This window comes from Folsomia candida, unplaced genomic scaffold (genome assembly GCF_002217175.1).
Source record: "Folsomia candida strain VU population unplaced genomic scaffold, ASM221717v1 Fcan01_Sc048, whole genome shotgun sequence".
In the NCBI taxonomy this organism is placed as follows: domain Eukaryota; kingdom Metazoa; phylum Arthropoda; class Collembola; order Entomobryomorpha; family Isotomidae; genus Folsomia; species Folsomia candida.
The window spans coordinates 24,049-41,837 of NW_019091240.1; the positions used below are offsets into that span (position 1 = coordinate 24,049).

The window sequence follows — 17,789 nt, forward strand, 5'->3', positions numbered from 1 at the left end:
GAACTAAGGGTGGCGTGATAAGTCAATTTCTTTCGTATTGTCACTGACTAATTTGTCAAACGGCATGTCTTGATGTGCTTGAGATTGGATGATCTCCTCGCCCACGGTGCGAATATACTGGGCAAGACTTTCTTCCGGATTGATTCTGCTTCTCAAGGGGAGCAGGTTGACAAAGAATCCGATAACATTTTCAAATTCGGGGAGATTTCTGTTCGATACTGGATATCCGATGAGAATATCTTTCTGGTTCGTGTAGTAGCTCAATGTCAAGCTGTATGCGCTGATGAGAACGCTAAACATGCTTGTTTTTAGCATTTTAGACAGCTCCTTCAGCCCCCTCGTGGTCTCGAGTGAGATGTGGAAACGTAGTTCTTTTCCCTTGTAGGAAAACTTTGATGGTCGCTGGAAATCTGGGAGGAAATTTAGTGTCTGAGCCGAATCTAGCTTGTTTTTCCAATAGTTTGACAACGTTTGGAGTCTTTGTCCAGTCAGGAAATTATTTTCCCATGATGCAAATTCTTTGTAGTGAGAGGTAAGCGGGGAAGCATGTTGGGTTTTGATAATAATGTGGTATTCACATTGTTGGCATAAAGTGACTTCAAATCCCGTTGAAACACTCCCCAGGACCACCCGTCGAAGCAAATGTGGTGGAAAACGAGACACATTATGGTCGTTGGTGTGTCTTCAATCTCGTAAATCGTCACTTTGAGGGGAAGTTCTTTATCCAAAGAGAAAATATATTGCGACGCCTTGGTCAACCCTTGACTTAATTGGGCATGATTTCGACGCGAATCGTATCAACGGAAAAGAGACGCTCAGTGACATCTTCCTCTCTGATAATAACCTGCGCTTTATTACTTCCTGTGAGAATCAGAGTTCGTAGGATTTCATGTCTCTTGATAACCGATCTGATGGATTCTTGCAGAATTCCCAAGTTCACCGTTTTTGACAGTTCGAAATAGAACGGGACGTTGAATGCAGAAGTTCCATTTCCATCTCGTTTTAAAACAGTAATCGTTTCTGTGCTAAGGAAAGCTCAAATGTGACCTCGGATGGTTGAGATATCGTTGAAATTGGGGCATCTGGCTTCATCTTGCTTTCAATGAATTTCCTAAACCTTGGATTGTCCTGTGCTCAAAAATGTGCTGACTTGGATCGACTTTCCAAACGATTTCGTCATGGTAAACGACAAGCTTATCGCTAACAAAGAATCTCCACCCAGACCGAAGAAGTCGTCAGTAATTCCAATCTGATCTTCTGGGAGTTGTAAAATCTCTCCCCAAATTGTGCACAGTTTTGTTTCAAGTTCATTTTGTGGAGGGGAAAAACCAAGTCTCTCCATCATCACGGGTTGCGACAATTGCTTCGTGTCAACTTTTCCACTAATGTTGACAGGAATCTTGTCAATGGGAACTAACCTCTTGGGAACCATGTAGCCTGGCAGCTTCGTTGCAGGTATTTCCTAATGTCAACCTCTTCCAAGTTCTCCTTAGGGACACGTAGTACCGATGATATTTTGATTACGGGAAATCACAACGCATTGCGTAATCCTTGACCCGGGAGGATATGATAACATGGCTGCCTCGATTTCACAAAGTTCTATCCGTAACCCATGGACTTTTACTTGAAAATCGTTCCTTCCCATGTAGTCGACTTCCCCGTTGGATAGGAAACGACACAAGTCTCCAGTTTTGTACAATCTTGCATTGTCCTCGTCCCCATCAGCAAATGGATTTCTGACGAATGCCTTATCCGTCAAGTCGTCCCGATTCAGATATCCTCTTCCCACGCCGACCCCACCGAGATACAAATCTCCAATCGCTCCGGAAGGGAGGCGTTGCATATTTTCGTCGAGAATGTAACACGTCGTGTTTCCCACGGGGTGACCAATGCTTTTATTCAGCCGTCTCTCACTTGGGTCGGGATAAAGTCTTTTGTGACTCGTAATCGACACCTCGGTTGGACCATAGCCGTTAATTATCAGTCCGGAAAAAGTGCTTCGAATTTTGTTGAACAACGGTTCACTAAAATCTTCCCCGACCGCGTCAATTCTTTTGAGATGGGGCAAATCCCTGTACTCGTAGAGAGAGAGGACGGAAGGCGTGCCGGACAGATAGGTGACCTTGTTGGCCCTCATATACTCATAAAGTCGGTCCTTGTCGGAACGCATTTCGTCGTTGAGGACCACGAGGGTTTGTCCGTTGAGTAAAGCGTCAACCATTTGCTCGACAAAGTGATCGAAAACGTAGTTGGAAAAGGATAGGATGACTTCGTCGTGGTTATCTTGAAGAGAGAATATTTGAGCGAGTGAATTTTGTAGGTTGACGACTCCTCTGTGCTCAATCATGACCCCCTTCGGATTTCCGGTCGTTCCTGAGGTGTAAATTATGTAGGCAAGATCTGTACAAGTGGAAACCGCGGTGGGATTTTCAGAGTCCAAATTATGCAATCTTTGCTGAGATACTTCTTCAATTTGGATTACACACTGATCTGAGCACGACAGAGTTTGTACTCTTGACGCGCTCGTTGAGTTAGTGATGATAATCTTGGCTTGTGTATCTTTTAAAATGAATTGGATCCTCTCATCCGGATAACTTGGGTCCACTGGAACGTATGCAGCGCCAGATTTCCATACTCCAAAAATGCTTAAGATCATGAGTTCATTTTTGTTTAAGATGAGAGCAACCTTATCATTGGGTCGGATGGTGGTTAAGTTTTTCAAGTAATTTGCTAACTGATTGGCCCTCTTGTTTAATTGGGCGTAAGTGAGGCTCACATTTTCATACGTGACGGCAACCTTATCCGGAAACTTGTGAGCGACTTGTTCGAAAATTTTGTGTAAAGTGCTTTCACGTGGAAATTGTTGCCTGGTACAATTGTTCCATCCGTCCAGCAAGGATTCGTGTTTGGGGAGAAGACAGTTTAATTTTGTCACAAGTTTTGACTCCGGACTGTCCACAATTTGCCAAAGCAGTTGGGTCACGAGGGCGAGTAAATCTTGGACTATTTCCAAGTCAAAGAGCTCTCCAGCGTAGCAAAGAGTAAATTTTAACCCTCCTCCTCCACCTCCTCCTTCTTTTGTTTCCAACACTTCACGAACAATTACTGCCAGCGGATAGTCTAATTTCTCCACTTCCGAGAGAAACTTAAACCCCAACTCCTTCCTTTGAAACTCCACTCTAGAATTGTCCAGATTTGGATAATTCTCCAAAACGAAGAGTGTATCGAATAGACCATGTTTTAGCCCAGTATTATTGTGCAAACTCCCCAGCTCAATATTGCTCCTGCTATTCATCTCGATCACCTTTCCCTGAATTAATTCCAACGCATCCAGCACACAAAGACCGTTCTGCTCGGCGTGATCCACGATTAACGGGAGAGTATTTATGTACAGGCCGACGGATCGTTCAATCCCGTCAATCGGTAAATTTCGCCCGGATACCGTCGTCCCCACGATGGTTTGTCGCCCTGACCCGTAAACATGGAGGACTTTGTGCCACACGAATTGCAAAATGGAGTGCAGCGTTATTCCACTAATTGTCTTCAACTTGGAAACCAACTCAGGTCCAAATTCTACTGTTTCTTGTCTCTGGTCTTGCACTCGGTCGTAGTCATTCAGTTGAGTTTGATAGCGTACTTCGTCCCTCAGAAGGACGGAGAGATTGGACCGGTTCTCAATCTTCTCGACTTGCTTGGTCCAGTGGGACAGGTTATCTTTGCGGTGGGATTGAAGATAGAATTGTGCCTGAAGATAGGCCTCGTCAATCGAGTCGCTTCTTGCACTGGGAATCGCAACGCCACTGCCGTGCAACAAATTGAGGTATTGTTCATGCACAAAGGAGAAAAGAATGGGGAAACTCCACCCGTCAATAATTACGTGGTGACAGCTGAAGAGAAGGATGAAACTGTTTTGCTTCAATTCGAAGAGATGGATACGAAATAGGGACTCGGATTCGAGGCGGTAACCTTTCTCCCGGTCGGCTTTCTGCGCCTGTGAAATTTTCAATTCTTGCTCTTCCGGTTGTAAGTCTTTCAAACTTTTATAGTTCCAACTCAACTCTTTTTCGTGGTTGACGACTTGGTAAATTTCTTTCTCAACGCGGAAATTTAGTCGGAGGGAGACATACTTTTGCTGGGCAGCTTTCCATGATTTTTTGTAGTGCAGGATGTCCAGAGGAGTCTCGTATTTGTAGAGGGACTGCATGATGTAGGCGTCATCGGGGGTATCGAGCTGCTTCATGTGGTGGTACATTAGCCCCTGCTGCAGACTATTGGCCAACAAGGAGGAATGATTTGCGGGGATGATGGTATCGTCATCTTTTGCAGAAATGGAGTCATTTGGAGCAAGCAGGTCGTTGTGATTTTCATCCTCAAGCAAACTGTCAGCCAATTTTTGTATCGTTCTCAGCTTGAATATCTGTTCTAACGTTATGTGGATTTTTAACTGTTGTCGAATCTTGGCAATTAGCTGGATGCAGGTAATGCTGTGTCCTCCCAGGCGGAAAAAGTCGTCTGTAATTCCAACCCTTGTTTTCTTAAGGTTCAAGGTTTCCCCCCAAATTTGACAAAGTTTCGACTCCATCTCATTTCTGGGAGGGGTGTAATCCAACTTTGCTTGGTCACCTCCCAAATCAACAACATTTGGCAAGGAGCGGAAGTCAATCTTCCCGTTAATCGTGACCGGAATATCTTTGACTTGCACCATTCTCGCCGGGATCATGTATCTCGGCAGGTTTTTCTCCAAATGCATGATAAGTTCGTGTTCTAAAATGTCTATTCCGTCACCCACGACGAAATAACCGACGAGATGTTTTGACGATGCGGTCGACTCTTCTTCCGACTTGGTACTCTTCACGACAATCGTGCATTTCTTTAGGCCCTCATATTTCATCACGATGGACTCGATTTCCGCCGGCTCGATCCTAACTCCACGGAGTTTGATTTGAAAATCGTTTCTCCCAATGTATTCCACTTCTCCGTTGGCCGTCCACCTGGCCAAGTCTCCAGTCTTGTACATTTTACTGTTGAATCCTGCATCCTTTTCCTCCCTGGTTTGGTACGGGTTTGGAATAAATTTGTCGTCGGTTAGGTGAGGTCGGTTGAGATAACCTCTCGAAATCCCCATCCCACCGATGTGCAATTCTCCAATAGTTTGGAGAGGAAGTTGTTTCAAGTCCTTGTCTAAAATGTAACATTTCACATTTCGCAGAGGTTTTCCTATCGTTCTGTCAACTCGAGGAGTGTCAGGGTCGAATATCTTCATCGCTGTGACCAATGCGGACTCGGTGAATCCGTATTCATTTATGATCCTTCCGTTGTAGTTTTGTCTCAATTTTTTGCATCGGGATTCTGTAAATTCTTCCCCGATTAAGATAAGTTTTGAGAGGGAGGTGCAGTTCGTCAAGTTGTACTCTTGGAGTACAGAAGCCGTCCCGTTGAGATAAGTTATTCCATATTTTTGAAGAAATTCTGGAAATCTGTCGAGATCAAGTTTTTCCTCGTCATCCACAATCACGAGTTGGTGGGAGTTGATGAGAGCGATTAAACTTTGACGAACGAAGGGTTCAAAAACGTAGGCGGAGAAGAGACAAACGACTTCTGGCTTGTTGTGCATGGAGTATTTGATGGATAAGTCGGTTATGCTGTTGACGACGCCTTTGTGTTCTTTGTGAACTCCTTTCGGTTCCCCGGTGGTGCCTGAATTAAGGACAATATTGTACTTTTTGTAATGTTCTGACGCCTGACTAAAGTATGAAAATTAAACCAGTATTAGTTACCTGAAGTGTACGTCACATAGGCAAGCTGACTGCTGGTCAATCCCAATTCTAAATTGGCGACAGGAACAGAATCCGCCTCTGTTTTTTCTAGGAGAGTTTCAATCTTGAAAATTTCTTCGTCACTACAAATTGTTCGGAGCCGATCGTAATGACGCCCATTGGTAATGGCCAACTTGGCTTTGGTATCGTCAAAGGTGAATTTTACCCTAGCGTCTGGATACGTAGGATCAATCGGAGTATATGCCGCTCCAGATTTCCAAATTGCCAAAACCGTAATGACCAGTGATTCAGATTTATCGAGAAAGAGAGCAATTAATTGTTCCGGCTGAACGCCAACGTTGAATTTTAAGTAATGGGCGAGTTGGTTAGATTTCTCGTTCAGTTGTCGATAAGTCAGGTGTACGTTTCCTTTCGGGTTTATCACGGCAATTTTGTCCGGCGTCTGGGCTGCGGCTTGTTCAAAGAGGTGATGAAGTCGCTTATCTTTGGGAAAGTCTTGGCTACCTCCGTTCCAAGAGGAGATTTGGACTCGTTGGATTTCTGGAAGAACGTTAACATTTCCGAGTGGTTGGTTAATGTCTTGGACAAATTGTTCCAAAATTGTGGTCAGTACGTCCAGCATTCCGTCGATGACGTCTTCTGTAAACAATTCTTGAGAGTACGAAATTCTGACCGAGTCATGAAGTAGGATGATGCTGATTGGGAATTTGGCAAGAATTTCGGATGCTAAAGTGTCCATTTTTTCATCGAGAAGCAATAAGCCATCGAATAAAGTGACATTCATCTCCAGAACTTGATCCATTGTTAGACTATTGTTGCTGGTCTGGGTCACAATTTCTTGTAAGGTTTCAATTATTGGTTTGTCGTTGATGTGATGATGATCCATGACAATTGGGACAAAATGATTGTCCTGTTCGTGGCCAGGTATTCCAGTCAGGACGACGGTGTAGTTTCCAGTTCCGTAAATGCTGAGGACTTTGTGCCATGCAAGCTCAACCAGGTTTGCAGTGCAGGGAATGGGAGACGAGTTTAGTAGTCGAAATTGGTCCGGTATCGTTACCTTCCTTACGCTGAGGTGGTGAGGCAGGTGTCCACTTTTTATCCCGTTTTTAGGCAGGCCATTGAAGTCGCAGCGTTCGGTGTATTGACCAAGTCGTGTTGTCCAGTAGTTCATCTTGATACCGTAAATTATTTAGTTCCAGGTCCGTTGGTGAAATTATCTGTCGGGGGAAAGATGACAATTATTCGAAATACTGTAAAGAGTTTTGAACGGATATCAGGGATTAATTTTTTTTTTGAATTTTATTGCTCCAAGCTTTCGACAGAAAAAATTTGAAATACTCGAATCTGGAAAATTAACGTAAATTATGTGAATTACCTTTTTCTCGTGTATGTATTGTGCTTAATGGTATTTTTTTAGTAGGACTTCACTAGTTGTAAGTCAGTCAGCAAAGGATAACAATTTCTTAAATGTTACAGTAAATAAGTTTTTTTATAGTGTACCAAAACTGGCGTGGGTACTTATGTATGAGTCAAGCTGGTTAGAAACGTTTCTTAGCAATTAGTTCAAGTCGAATGAACATCAGATGAAATTTGTTCGCAGTTTAAGTAACCTAAAGGTAGGTGCGGGTAGATTGGTCTAAAACTGTGATTTTAGAACATATACGAGTGATCTTGTTTTCATGGAATTAGAATGCAGTTATCTCCCTACTTTTACTTTGCATGGTAAAAAATAGTAAAAATACATCCTGCCTCGCTTGGCCATGTTTACGATATTCCAAGTATTCAATTAAGCCGCATGAATAATTACTTCAGGAAAGTGCAGTCCGTATAATTAAGTAATTTCATGAAGCACGTACACAAGTACAATTTTTTATTAGCGATACATTTGACAACAAAAACATGTAATGCAATCAAATTGGCCTGGGTGGAAAAACAGCAGCTGGATTGGATTCATGGAATTGTAAGAAGAAGGATGTACATTTTGTAATAAAAATTCATGGAACGGATTGACAACTCGTAATAAAAATTGGAATAAATTATGTGAAAATGGATTCTGTGAAGTGAAAATGAAAATAATATTGTTGGGCAATACATATATGAAAAACAAGATTATCGTCGCAAATTAATTGAAATTAAGATCCAAGAAATGCAGTTTGGATTTATTTGCGACGTGCGGCGGCTGGCATTACGGGTTAGCAAGTGCATTTCTGGTAATCACAAGTGAATTAGCATGTGGCAGTAGGACATGTCTGTTATTGAGTATAAAAATTCAGCACGTACATGTTCTGACAGTTGTTGATGTTGTCATCAACAAGGTTATTAAATGGGTCATCATTTATCCATGCAAAGTAATTCACTGAAAGAACATTACCGACTATTTACTTGCTGAGCAGCACGTCAGCACCACAAGTTCAATGCTAAATCTTAATGCACTTGCCCATAGAATCGAAATTGATTGGATGCAATATCTCATTTTTTAACGTCTGCAATTTAGATGCATTTTTTGATAATGATGAACACATGCAAGTTTTTAATTATACATGCATATTTACTCAAATTTAATCATGTGCAATTTTGGAAATAACTTGATTTTTTATAGTACCATAGTCTCAATTAAGAAAGATAACTTATTTATAAAAAACTAAGGTCCGAATTTCAATGGACTTTCTCCCACTGCCTTTCATGGATGCTTTCTCGTCATAAAAAGCCGTATGCGGAGCCAGTCCGGCCACGGATTCGCTGCAATACAGGTTTCGATTTCCGCGTTCGAGAGGAAGTGGATACGCTTCTGCCAACCTTTGACTCGCACTGTCGTAACATTTCGCCATCAGGACTTCATCCGGTGTCATGCAGCTCCAATAATACCAGGCGTGACTTCTGTTCCACTTCACGGAATAGGTTTCCTTGTCCTTCACCCACACTTCCGGATATCGTAGATCCGTCGGCATCAAATCCACATGTAAATTGAGTGACCTGAAGTCTGCCATAGTTAGCGGGTAGTCGTACACGATATTGACAATGGGTCGCCAGACGTTGATTATTTGAAAGCGATAAAATGACTGAACTTCCGGTGAGTGCAGGGCTATCCGGCCCCACGCACTTTTCGGTGTTTGGTCAACATGCGCCCGCATAACGGGGAGTCGATGCAGCCAAGTTTCCGAGTTGACTTGAGACTGTCGAATTGTGTGGTCGAACGCGACGGCCTTGTCCGCTCCGGTCACTTCCATGAGAAGCTTTTCTACTTCGGGGTAATACACGGTCTTTAGGACATCTCCTCCTGAAAGGAGTGTGTTGGATGGGACCGAAGTGGGTGAGAAAATGGCCTGGAATCCGTTCTTATCCAGGGAAAAGTTATGTTCAACGCCTCTCAAGTCGTGAATGGTTGTGGAAATGGGATCATTTTCGGCGTTCGTGATTTTATTCCCGTTAGGACACGAGATTGTGTCAATGAACCATTTCTCGGTTGTGGATGATCTGCTGTAGTTGATTGTCGCTTGGACATCGCGGCCTGGTTTGATTTTAATCATATTTCTAGAAGAGTAGCTGCAATAGACAGGATTTAGTTTCCTGAAAATATGATAAATTTTTAGTAGTGTTAAATACAACTCCAGTACTTACTTCCCGGAAGGAATTGAGCTTGTACTTTGCACAGTGTCGTATCAAACTGTATGGTAAAAATTACTGGAGACCACTAACAATTATTTATATCACTCCCATACAGAAATTGAGGTTTGGTTGTAAAGTGAGATACAAATATGCGCAAACAATTAGGCAAGGATTATGCTACTCGTCAATTTTGCATGCATCACACAGAAAGTTGAACAAATGTAAATCATTCCCGACACTGAGACCGATCTGAACTCATCACTCGAACATTGACAAGAGAATAAAGCCACATACTCATTTTAATGTAAGTCGTTATGTACACCATTGGGGAATTTGAGACAAATTATTATTTACATTAGAGTCAAACATATTTTACTCTAGATCATTTGCAAAAGCGGATATGGAACCTTCTACCACTAACGAATCGAAGGACTTGGTCGAGGGAAATTTCGTCGACTTGCATAGACTTCGAGGCCTTGGAGATGATCCAGTCTATTATCCCCCCATTCTCGAAGACCGGCCTCGTCTCTGGCCCTTGGACAAGTGGTCCTCCGCCCCACGAGATCTTGGCTACGACAATTTCGCCACTGAACACTGGAAAGGTCTCCGTCTCCTGAAGGACCCCGAGACCCAGTCCGTCTACCACAACATCCTGTGGGAAATTAAGCCCAAAACCATCATCGAGTTGGGCGTGTACAGCGGAGGGTCGCTAGTTTGGTTTCGAGATTTGACGAAAGCGTTTAAATTTCCGAGTCGTCTGATTGGAATTGATATCGATTTGTCGCGATGTCAGATACCCGAGGGTGAAATGGACATGATTTCATTGCACCAAGCCGACTGCAATAATCCAGAGTCGTTCGCCTTCTTGAAGGACAACGTCGAGCATCCCATTCTTTTCATTGATGACGCGCACTGCAATACTTTTAACGTTATAAAATATGCGGTCAATAATTTTCTAAAGGTTGGAGATTTTGTGATGATCGAGGATACGATGGGGATGTGGGGGAGGTACAGCCCAAAGCATCTGAAGTCTCATCTTGCCTCTTTCAAAGATGTGATGGCACTGGACTTGTTGTACTCCAATGTTCCATGTCAGCTCAAAGACGGTGTATTTCAAGTGATCAAGAGTAATAATTGAGCATGAAACAAGTTTTAAGAAATTTATGACTTTGTTAATGATTGTTGCATACATAATTGGTTAATTAATAAATAAATGAAGTAGTAAAATATAATTTAGTGTGTTAATAATTTCATTTTTCTGCATTGTTAAATTCACTTTCATTCAGGATTAGTACCGGTAATTTATAATAATAAATAACATATGCAATCATACTTAATTTTCGTGATACGCAAGGGCAAACGCATAAACAAGATTTTGGTGGCGTGGACTTATCAGAATAATCAGTTAAAAGTAAACATCAAGATTTGTTGTTAAATAATGAGATTACCAAATTTATTTACTACCATCCTTTTTTAATAACAATGATATCCCGGATTTCCCTTCATCTTGCAAAAAAATATTTGCGAACTGATTTAATTAATTCGAATTGATTTCGCAGATTGGTTTGGTTCTTAGAACTGTTTTTTGTGCCCTGCACAATACACAAATTCAGTGAATTATAAGTTCCAAGCATCAAATCTATTTGCAAAAACATATTTACAGTGTAATTCTGCCATAATTATGTCTTAGGGACAGCATCTCATTAGAATAAAGCGAAAGCTACGTGCATAAAAACAGATTTAAGGAATTATGCATGGCTTGAATTAACTGAAAACCTAACCTAACCCATCAATCACGACTTAATGTTTTATAGAATTAATGGTCAACACATTACTAATTAAGTCGACCATTAAATGCACCCAAACCCCATTAACGACTCTGCCACCACTATATACCACTCACCATTTTTTAACTGCATTTGGCTATAAATACTGTCTTAATTGAAGCTACAGCAATAATTTATTCCAGTCTCGCTCTGTTGACACGGTCCAGTTTGCTCTCAGCCTTGCTACATTACATATTTACACCCTACATTTTCGCAAAAATGCCATCTGCATCCAACCCACTTGTGCCGACCATCGACATTTCCCCACTTTTTGGGGACGATAAGAATGCAAAGTTAAAAGTCGCCGGCGAAATTGACCAAGCATGTCGCGGCTCTGGATTCTTCTTAATTTCAAACCACGGCATCACCGTTCTCGACAAGTTGGTCGAGACGACGAAAAAGTTCCATCAATCGATGACCGATCAAGAAAAGTTTGACTTGGCGATCGTTGCGTACAACGAGAAAAATTCGAAACAGCACAGGAACGGGTATTATCTCCCGATCAAGGGGAAAAAAGCGGTTGAATCTTATGTAAGTTACATAATTTTATTAAGAATGATATGACAAAGATGACACTAAAAATTAACCACGTGTCTCAATTTTCCCCTCAGTGCTACTTAAACCCGACCTTCTCCAGTGAGCATCCCATGATCAAAAATAGCAACACACCCCTCCACGAAGTCAACGTTTGGCCGGATGAGAAAAAGCATCCTGGATTCAGAGAATTCAATGAGGATTTTTACTTCAAGATGTTCGACATGTCGGCAAAACTCCTTCGCGGATTTGCCCTTGCTCTTGAAAAGGAGGAGGATTTCTTTGACTCTTACTTCAAGAAGGAGGACACATTGTCGTCAGTGCGACTTATTCGCTACCCGTATTTGGAGGACTACCCTCCCGTCAAGACGGCCGCGGATGGGACGAAAGTTAGCTTTGAGAGTCATCAGGATGCTTCCCTCCTCACGGTGCTGTATCAGCCATGTAATTTTCCTTAATAGGTTATCATCGGTAATGTGCATTTGGATAATAGTTTTCTATTGATTCTCTAGACGTGGCAAATTTGCAAGTAAGCATGCCTGAGGGTTATTGTGACATTCCGTCGTCGGACGATTGTTTTTTGGTCAACTGTGGAGGATACATGGCCCACATTACGAATAATTACTACAAGGTGAAATAGTCTAGAAAATCAATTAAACGCTTCAATTTTCATCATAATTATGACGTTTTCCTAGGCTCCAATTCATCGCGTGAAATTTGTCAACGCGGAGAGATTGTCGCTCCCATTTTTCGTCATGTTGGGATATGAAAGCAAAATTGAGCCGTTCAATCATTCGAAACATGATGCCAATGCTGCAGAAGCTCCTCCAGCGATAACTTACGGGAATTATTTCCAAAATGCGAGAGTCCAACTGGTCATTACAAATGGTCAAACTTAATTTCAAACCCATATTACGCAAAACACTGTAAAAATGCATGGACAAAAATATCTAATAAAAATAAATTTGTGGATGAATTTAATTAATTAAAATTAGTCGACTACTACGTTATCATACTGCATAACACATGTAAAATGGTAAATCTGTGACACGTACAAAAAACGTTCAATAATTCGAAATGTGACGCTATGGAGCTTCTAAGAATTATTTCCAAAATACGAGAATCCAATTGGCCATTGCAAATGGTCAACTTAATTTCAAACCCATTTTACGTAAAACATTGTAAAAATTCAGAGTGCGAAAAATATCCACTAAAAATAAATTTGTGAATGGAATTAATACATTAGTCGACTGCTGCATACATTATCATACTTCATATAATAACACATCTGCTAATACCTAGGTAATGAATAGTATGCAAATTTATGACACGGATAAAAAACATAAACATATTTACCTCCTCGTTCGTACTTGAACTTGAAATAAAATGGCCCACATTTTTTTAAGGCAATCATAATATTATGAAACTCTGGGTAAACTTAATATTTATGCATTAAATTTATTTTTAAAGATCTCCATGTGAATAAACCGTCGTCGTTTTTGCATTATAGCCATTAACTTATTCTAAGTAAATCTGCATGTCGTGAATCATAAGGTGTTTTCACTGAATTGCATATTGATGAGTCAATAAGTTGCAGTCAGGCAGCTGCATACAAATTAAACAAAAAACCTCCGCTTCCTTTGTCATTTCGCGATATTGGATTTCGTCGAATTCTGCCAAATGAGTCATGCTGCAATGCGATTCTCATGTGCACTTCTTTTTTATGCTCTCATGAAAAACGGAGACCTCATGATCGTTGTCCTCCTCGCAAATGCATAGTCAGTCGGCTTTAGCACAACTTTTGCACTCGTGCAGTATTAAATAAATGCATAACAATAATTATTTTTTACTAATTAATTAACTAATTATATTACAATTAACCCCTTCGCAACCATGTACTCCAACATAAATCCACTCGTGTATTCTTACCTAAAATCGAATTTTTTATCAAAACTGTTTTTCCTCTGGGTAATTCCACTTTTGCGTCGAGGGAGCAAGTTCAAGTTAAATTGGTCAGATTTGGAACACGTGAGTAAATCGGATGAAGCAGCCTTTGTCGGAAAATTATTAAAGGCCGAGTGGGATAAGGAATTAAGGAACAAAAGTGGAAAGGATGCAAGTTTAGCGTGCGCTATTTTCCGTGCATTTGGTGCTCCATACTGCGCCCTTGGACTCATCGTGTTCACCAATGAGTGCATTATCAACATCGGACGAGCAATCTGCATGGGATATCTCATCAGATATTTCCAATCTGCGGAGAAGTACGATCAAAATTATGGACTCGGGTTTGCCGGTGGGGTCGTTTTGTTAGCCTTGATGCCTACCATTTTGCACCAGACTTACAGTTTACAGGCAAGTGAAGTCTAAAATATTATCGTAATTCCCTTCTTGACAAATTTGACAATTAATAATGCTTAATTAAGTTATGCACTCATTTCTGTACAGATTATGCGAATAGGAATGCGAGCCCGGGTGGCCGTGTCGTCACTAATCTACTCAAAAATGTTGCGACTTAGCGTATGCAGCTACATGAAGATTAATCCCGGCCAAATTGCCAACATTCTTGGAAACGATCTCACCCGATTTGACCAGTTATCATTTTCCTTCCACTATTTGTGGGTGGGTCCGCTACAAGCAGGCCTCGTCACGACGCTCCTTTGGTTGGAATACTTGGGATGGTCATGTCTCATCGGTCTTGGTCTCATTCTCGTCTACATCCCACTCCAACTGCTCTTCTCCAAGTGTTTCAAGCACCTAAGAAATCAAACCGCAAGAGCGGCTGACGACAGGATCAATCTCCTCACAGAAATACTAAATGGAATTCGCACCATCAAAATGAACTCGTGGGACGTCGTATTTTCAAAAAGGGTGGATCAGGCGAGGAAAAAGGAGCTCAGATTTGTCAAACTGGCCGGATTTCTGCGAGCCATGAATGGAACTTTGTTCGCCGTGTCGTCAAAACTTATCATATTTTTGACAGCGTTAGCCCAATATTTGACGGGGGAGAAGATCACGGCGGAAAATATTTTCGTGTCTTTCGCATTGTACAATACGATTAGAATAATTATGACATTTTGTTTCCCAATGGCGATCATAAACATTAGCGAGGTTGTTGTCAGCCTGAGACGAGTGAAGGAATTTCTAATGGAGGAAGAAATCTGTGAAAATATTTCGCTAAAAACTTTGCCAGTATTAAACAGTAAGGTGCAATTAATCGCGTCCGGTGTGAACATAACCGTGGGTCAAGCAGGGCTTGAGCTCCGTGATGTAAACTTTTGTGTAGAAGGTCCGTCCTTAGTTTGCATAACTGGACCTGTAGGGAGTGGCAAGAGTACGTTGCTAAACGCCATTTTGGGCGAATTACCCTTGACGAGTGGGGATCTTGAGTGCTTATCGTCAAACTCGGTATCTTATGCGGCGCAAGATCCCTGGATATTTGGGGGTTGTATCAAGGAAAACATTCTGTTTAAGCAGGACTTCCGCCCTGATTGGTATCACCAAGTCGTGCGGGCATGTGCTTTGGAGGAAGATATGCAGGCATTGTCTCACGGTGACGCCACCTTGTTGGAAGATCAAGGTCTGAACCTCAGTGGTGGACAGAGAGCTCGAATTAGCTTGGCAAGGACGGCGTATTCAAATTCCGACCTAATTTTACTAGACGACCCGTTTGCATCATTAGACGGGAGAGTTGCGTATAAAATTTTTCACGAGTGTGTGCTGAGACTAATGAGAAATAAGATTGTGGTGCTGGTCACTAATAACGAATTGCATTTGCAAATGGCCAATGTTATCCTGCAAATTGAGGATGACGGCAACGTTAAAACTATTTGTAACCCTGCAATTACTGAGATGTCGAGAATAATAGAGGAAGAACCACTTCCTCCACAAGAAGCAAATGAAGGGAGAATTATGCCACGATGCATGTCAAGCACGGAACCGGAAGTTGGGCAGATTCTAACGTCTTCTAAAACCGAGGGAAAAACGGGAACTTTCCAATATTTCGGTGTAGTGTCACTCTGCCGGAGCATATTTCAAATCATTTTCCCCACAACTGCTGGAATTTGTCTCCTGGTCGTGGTAGACCTTTGGATAAAGCTCTGGGTAGCTGGTGGTAGCTCCGATTCGGACATAATTTACAGTTGGCTGCCACCTATAGTAAAAACAGAGGAAGGGATCGTGATTGTCTACTCGGTCATCGTGGGGCTGCTCATAGCGACATTTTTCCTAAAGAGCACCCTCTTCTTCTCAATGTGTGTCTGCATTTCGGCCAGATTGCATTTCTCCATGAGCAAAGGAGTTATCGGAAGCCCGTTAAGTTTTTTCGAAAGGACGCCGTCCGGTCAGATCTTATCTCGGTTTTCCTCAGACACAGGGACACTCGACGATATTTTGCCCCAATCTTTATTCGACGCAGTGGAGTCGTTACAAAGCGGGATAGCCGTTTTAATCGTGGTGTCCATCGTCGCACCCATCACAATCCTTCCGGTCTTAATCCTGCTCATATTTCTCGTCATTTTGAGGGGATTTTATCTCAAGAGTTCCAAAGCTGTGAAGCAACTCGAAGCTGGGACGAGAGGAGACATGTTGACTCGAGTGAAGTCAGCATTTCGTGGAATTCCTCTTATCCGTTGCACTAATGGGATGGTTGAGAAGCAAATTGGTGACTTCCACGCCATTCAGGATACACATAGCTCAGCCTGGTTCATTTATGTGGCGAGTGGGCGATGGATCGCGATGTATTTAGACTTTGTCGCCGTACTTTTCACAGCGATGGTTATCTTTAGTTTTTTCATTTTTTCGACAAAAGGGGATAATTCGACGACATATGGACTCGTAATTTCATCCGCACTAACTCTGACGGGGATGTTACAATTGGCTGTCAGACAGTCGGCTGAGGTTGAGAATCAGCTCGTTTCTTTGGAACGAGTGAAGGAATTTTCTGAGGGATCTCTACCTTCGGAAGAGATGGGAACCATTGAGGCAGAAAATGCTCAAAAATGGCCGCAAGAAAGTACCGACATTGAGTTTGCTGATTATTTCTTAAAATATGGAGAAAGTGATGAGACTGCTGCCCTCAAAAATATTTCGCTGTGTGTGAAATCTGGCGAAAAGGTCGGCATCGTGGGGAGGACTGGGTCCGGAAAGAGCTCGATGATCGCATCACTGTTGAGATTAGTGCCTTCTGCTGCTCAACAAGGTGCCATTTTTATCGGTGGTGTTAACATTTGTAGCATTCCGTTCCGTGTCTTGCGATCAAATATAACGATAATTCCACAATCCATGGACTTGTTTAGTGGCACGTTACGCTACAATTTGGATCCTGAAGAGAAATTTGGGGATGATGAGTTGCACCGAGTTCTAAACCTTCTTAATTGTCCTTCTTTAAGTACATGCGACTTGGACGAGCCTTTAATTTCAGAGAATCTAAGCATGGGACAAAAGCAATTTTTATGTTTTGCACGTGGGTTGCTGAAAAAGAACAAAATAGTTTTGCTCGATGAAGCCACTGCGAATTTAGATGTGGAAGCTGATATTACCATACATAAATTGATTAAGGAATATATGAAGGACTTCACGGTGATAAGTATTGCTCATAAGATACACAATATTTTAGATTGCGATAAAATTGTAGTGCTGGATGGAGGACAAATTGTTGAGAATGATACCCCACTAAAATTAATGGGAAATCCGGACGGTATATTGTATCGACTTGCTCATCCAAATGCTGACGATGATCAGTATTTTCAAGATAATGATGTAATAGATACAATTTTATAAGCTTATAATTAAGTTAGCAGCGATAAGTGAGGAACTACTTTTTTAAGTTATTTGTAAAATGCTGCTTAATAATAATAATTAAAATGGGTAATTAATTCCTTGAAACAATTTTGGAAATAAAAAACCTTGTATTTATGTAACTTATCCCATTTCGATAGCAATTTTATTCGCATCACACAACCACATTTAACAGACTTCATCGCATGAATTCTGAGAACTTGACAACGATGACTGCATGATTTGAGTTAATTTTTCATTTAATTTA

The 17,789-nt window shown here is 41.6% G+C and overlaps 5 protein-coding genes across 5 annotated transcripts; 3 read left to right on the plus strand and 2 right to left on the minus strand.

The window, feature by feature from the left end:
• Positions 1-1,111: 1,111 nt before the first annotated feature.
• Positions 1,112-7,352, minus strand: LOC110861984 (N-(5-amino-5-carboxypentanoyl)-L-cysteinyl-D-valine synthase). The gene is given in 3 exon segments (XM_022111114.2): positions 1,112-5,697; positions 5,778-6,997; positions 7,156-7,352. Coding segments are annotated over 2 exon segments (5,760 nt in total). The 5' UTR covers positions 6,952-6,997; positions 7,156-7,352.
• A 995-nt stretch (positions 7,353-8,347) lies between these two features.
• Positions 8,348-9,480, minus strand: LOC110862047 (hydroxylase/desaturase CTB9). The gene is made up of 2 exons (XM_035845223.1): positions 9,399-9,480; positions 8,348-9,323 (listed from the first exon to the last, which is right to left on the minus strand). The coding sequence occupies exon 2, from the start codon at positions 9,305-9,307 to the stop codon at positions 8,408-8,410; it is 900 nt and encodes a 299-aa protein (XP_035701116.1). The 5' UTR covers positions 9,308-9,323; positions 9,399-9,480; the 3' UTR covers positions 8,348-8,407.
• A 66-nt stretch (positions 9,481-9,546) lies between these two features.
• LOC110862042 lies at positions 9,547-10,618 on the plus strand. The gene is made up of 2 exons (XM_022111190.2): positions 9,547-9,690; positions 9,768-10,618. The coding sequence occupies exon 2, from the start codon at positions 9,787-9,789 to the stop codon at positions 10,522-10,524; it is 738 nt and encodes a 245-aa protein (XP_021966882.1). The 5' UTR covers positions 9,547-9,690; positions 9,768-9,786; the 3' UTR covers positions 10,525-10,618.
• Positions 10,619-11,328: 710 nt separating this feature from the next.
• LOC110862009 (isopenicillin N synthase) lies at positions 11,329-12,731 on the plus strand. The gene is made up of 4 exons (XM_022111149.2): positions 11,329-11,743; positions 11,824-12,190; positions 12,259-12,377; positions 12,442-12,731. Exons 1-4 carry the CDS (start codon positions 11,432-11,434, stop codon positions 12,643-12,645), a joined length of 1,002 nt encoding a protein of 333 aa, XP_021966841.1. The 5' UTR covers positions 11,329-11,431; the 3' UTR covers positions 12,646-12,731.
• A 756-nt stretch (positions 12,732-13,487) lies between these two features.
• Positions 13,488-17,668, plus strand: LOC110861985 (multidrug resistance-associated protein 4). The gene is made up of 2 exons (XM_022111115.2): positions 13,488-14,098; positions 14,192-17,668. Exons 1-2 carry the CDS (start codon positions 13,640-13,642, stop codon positions 17,522-17,524), a joined length of 3,792 nt encoding a protein of 1,263 aa, XP_021966807.1. The 5' UTR covers positions 13,488-13,639; the 3' UTR covers positions 17,525-17,668.
• Positions 17,669-17,789: the final 121 nt, after the last annotated feature.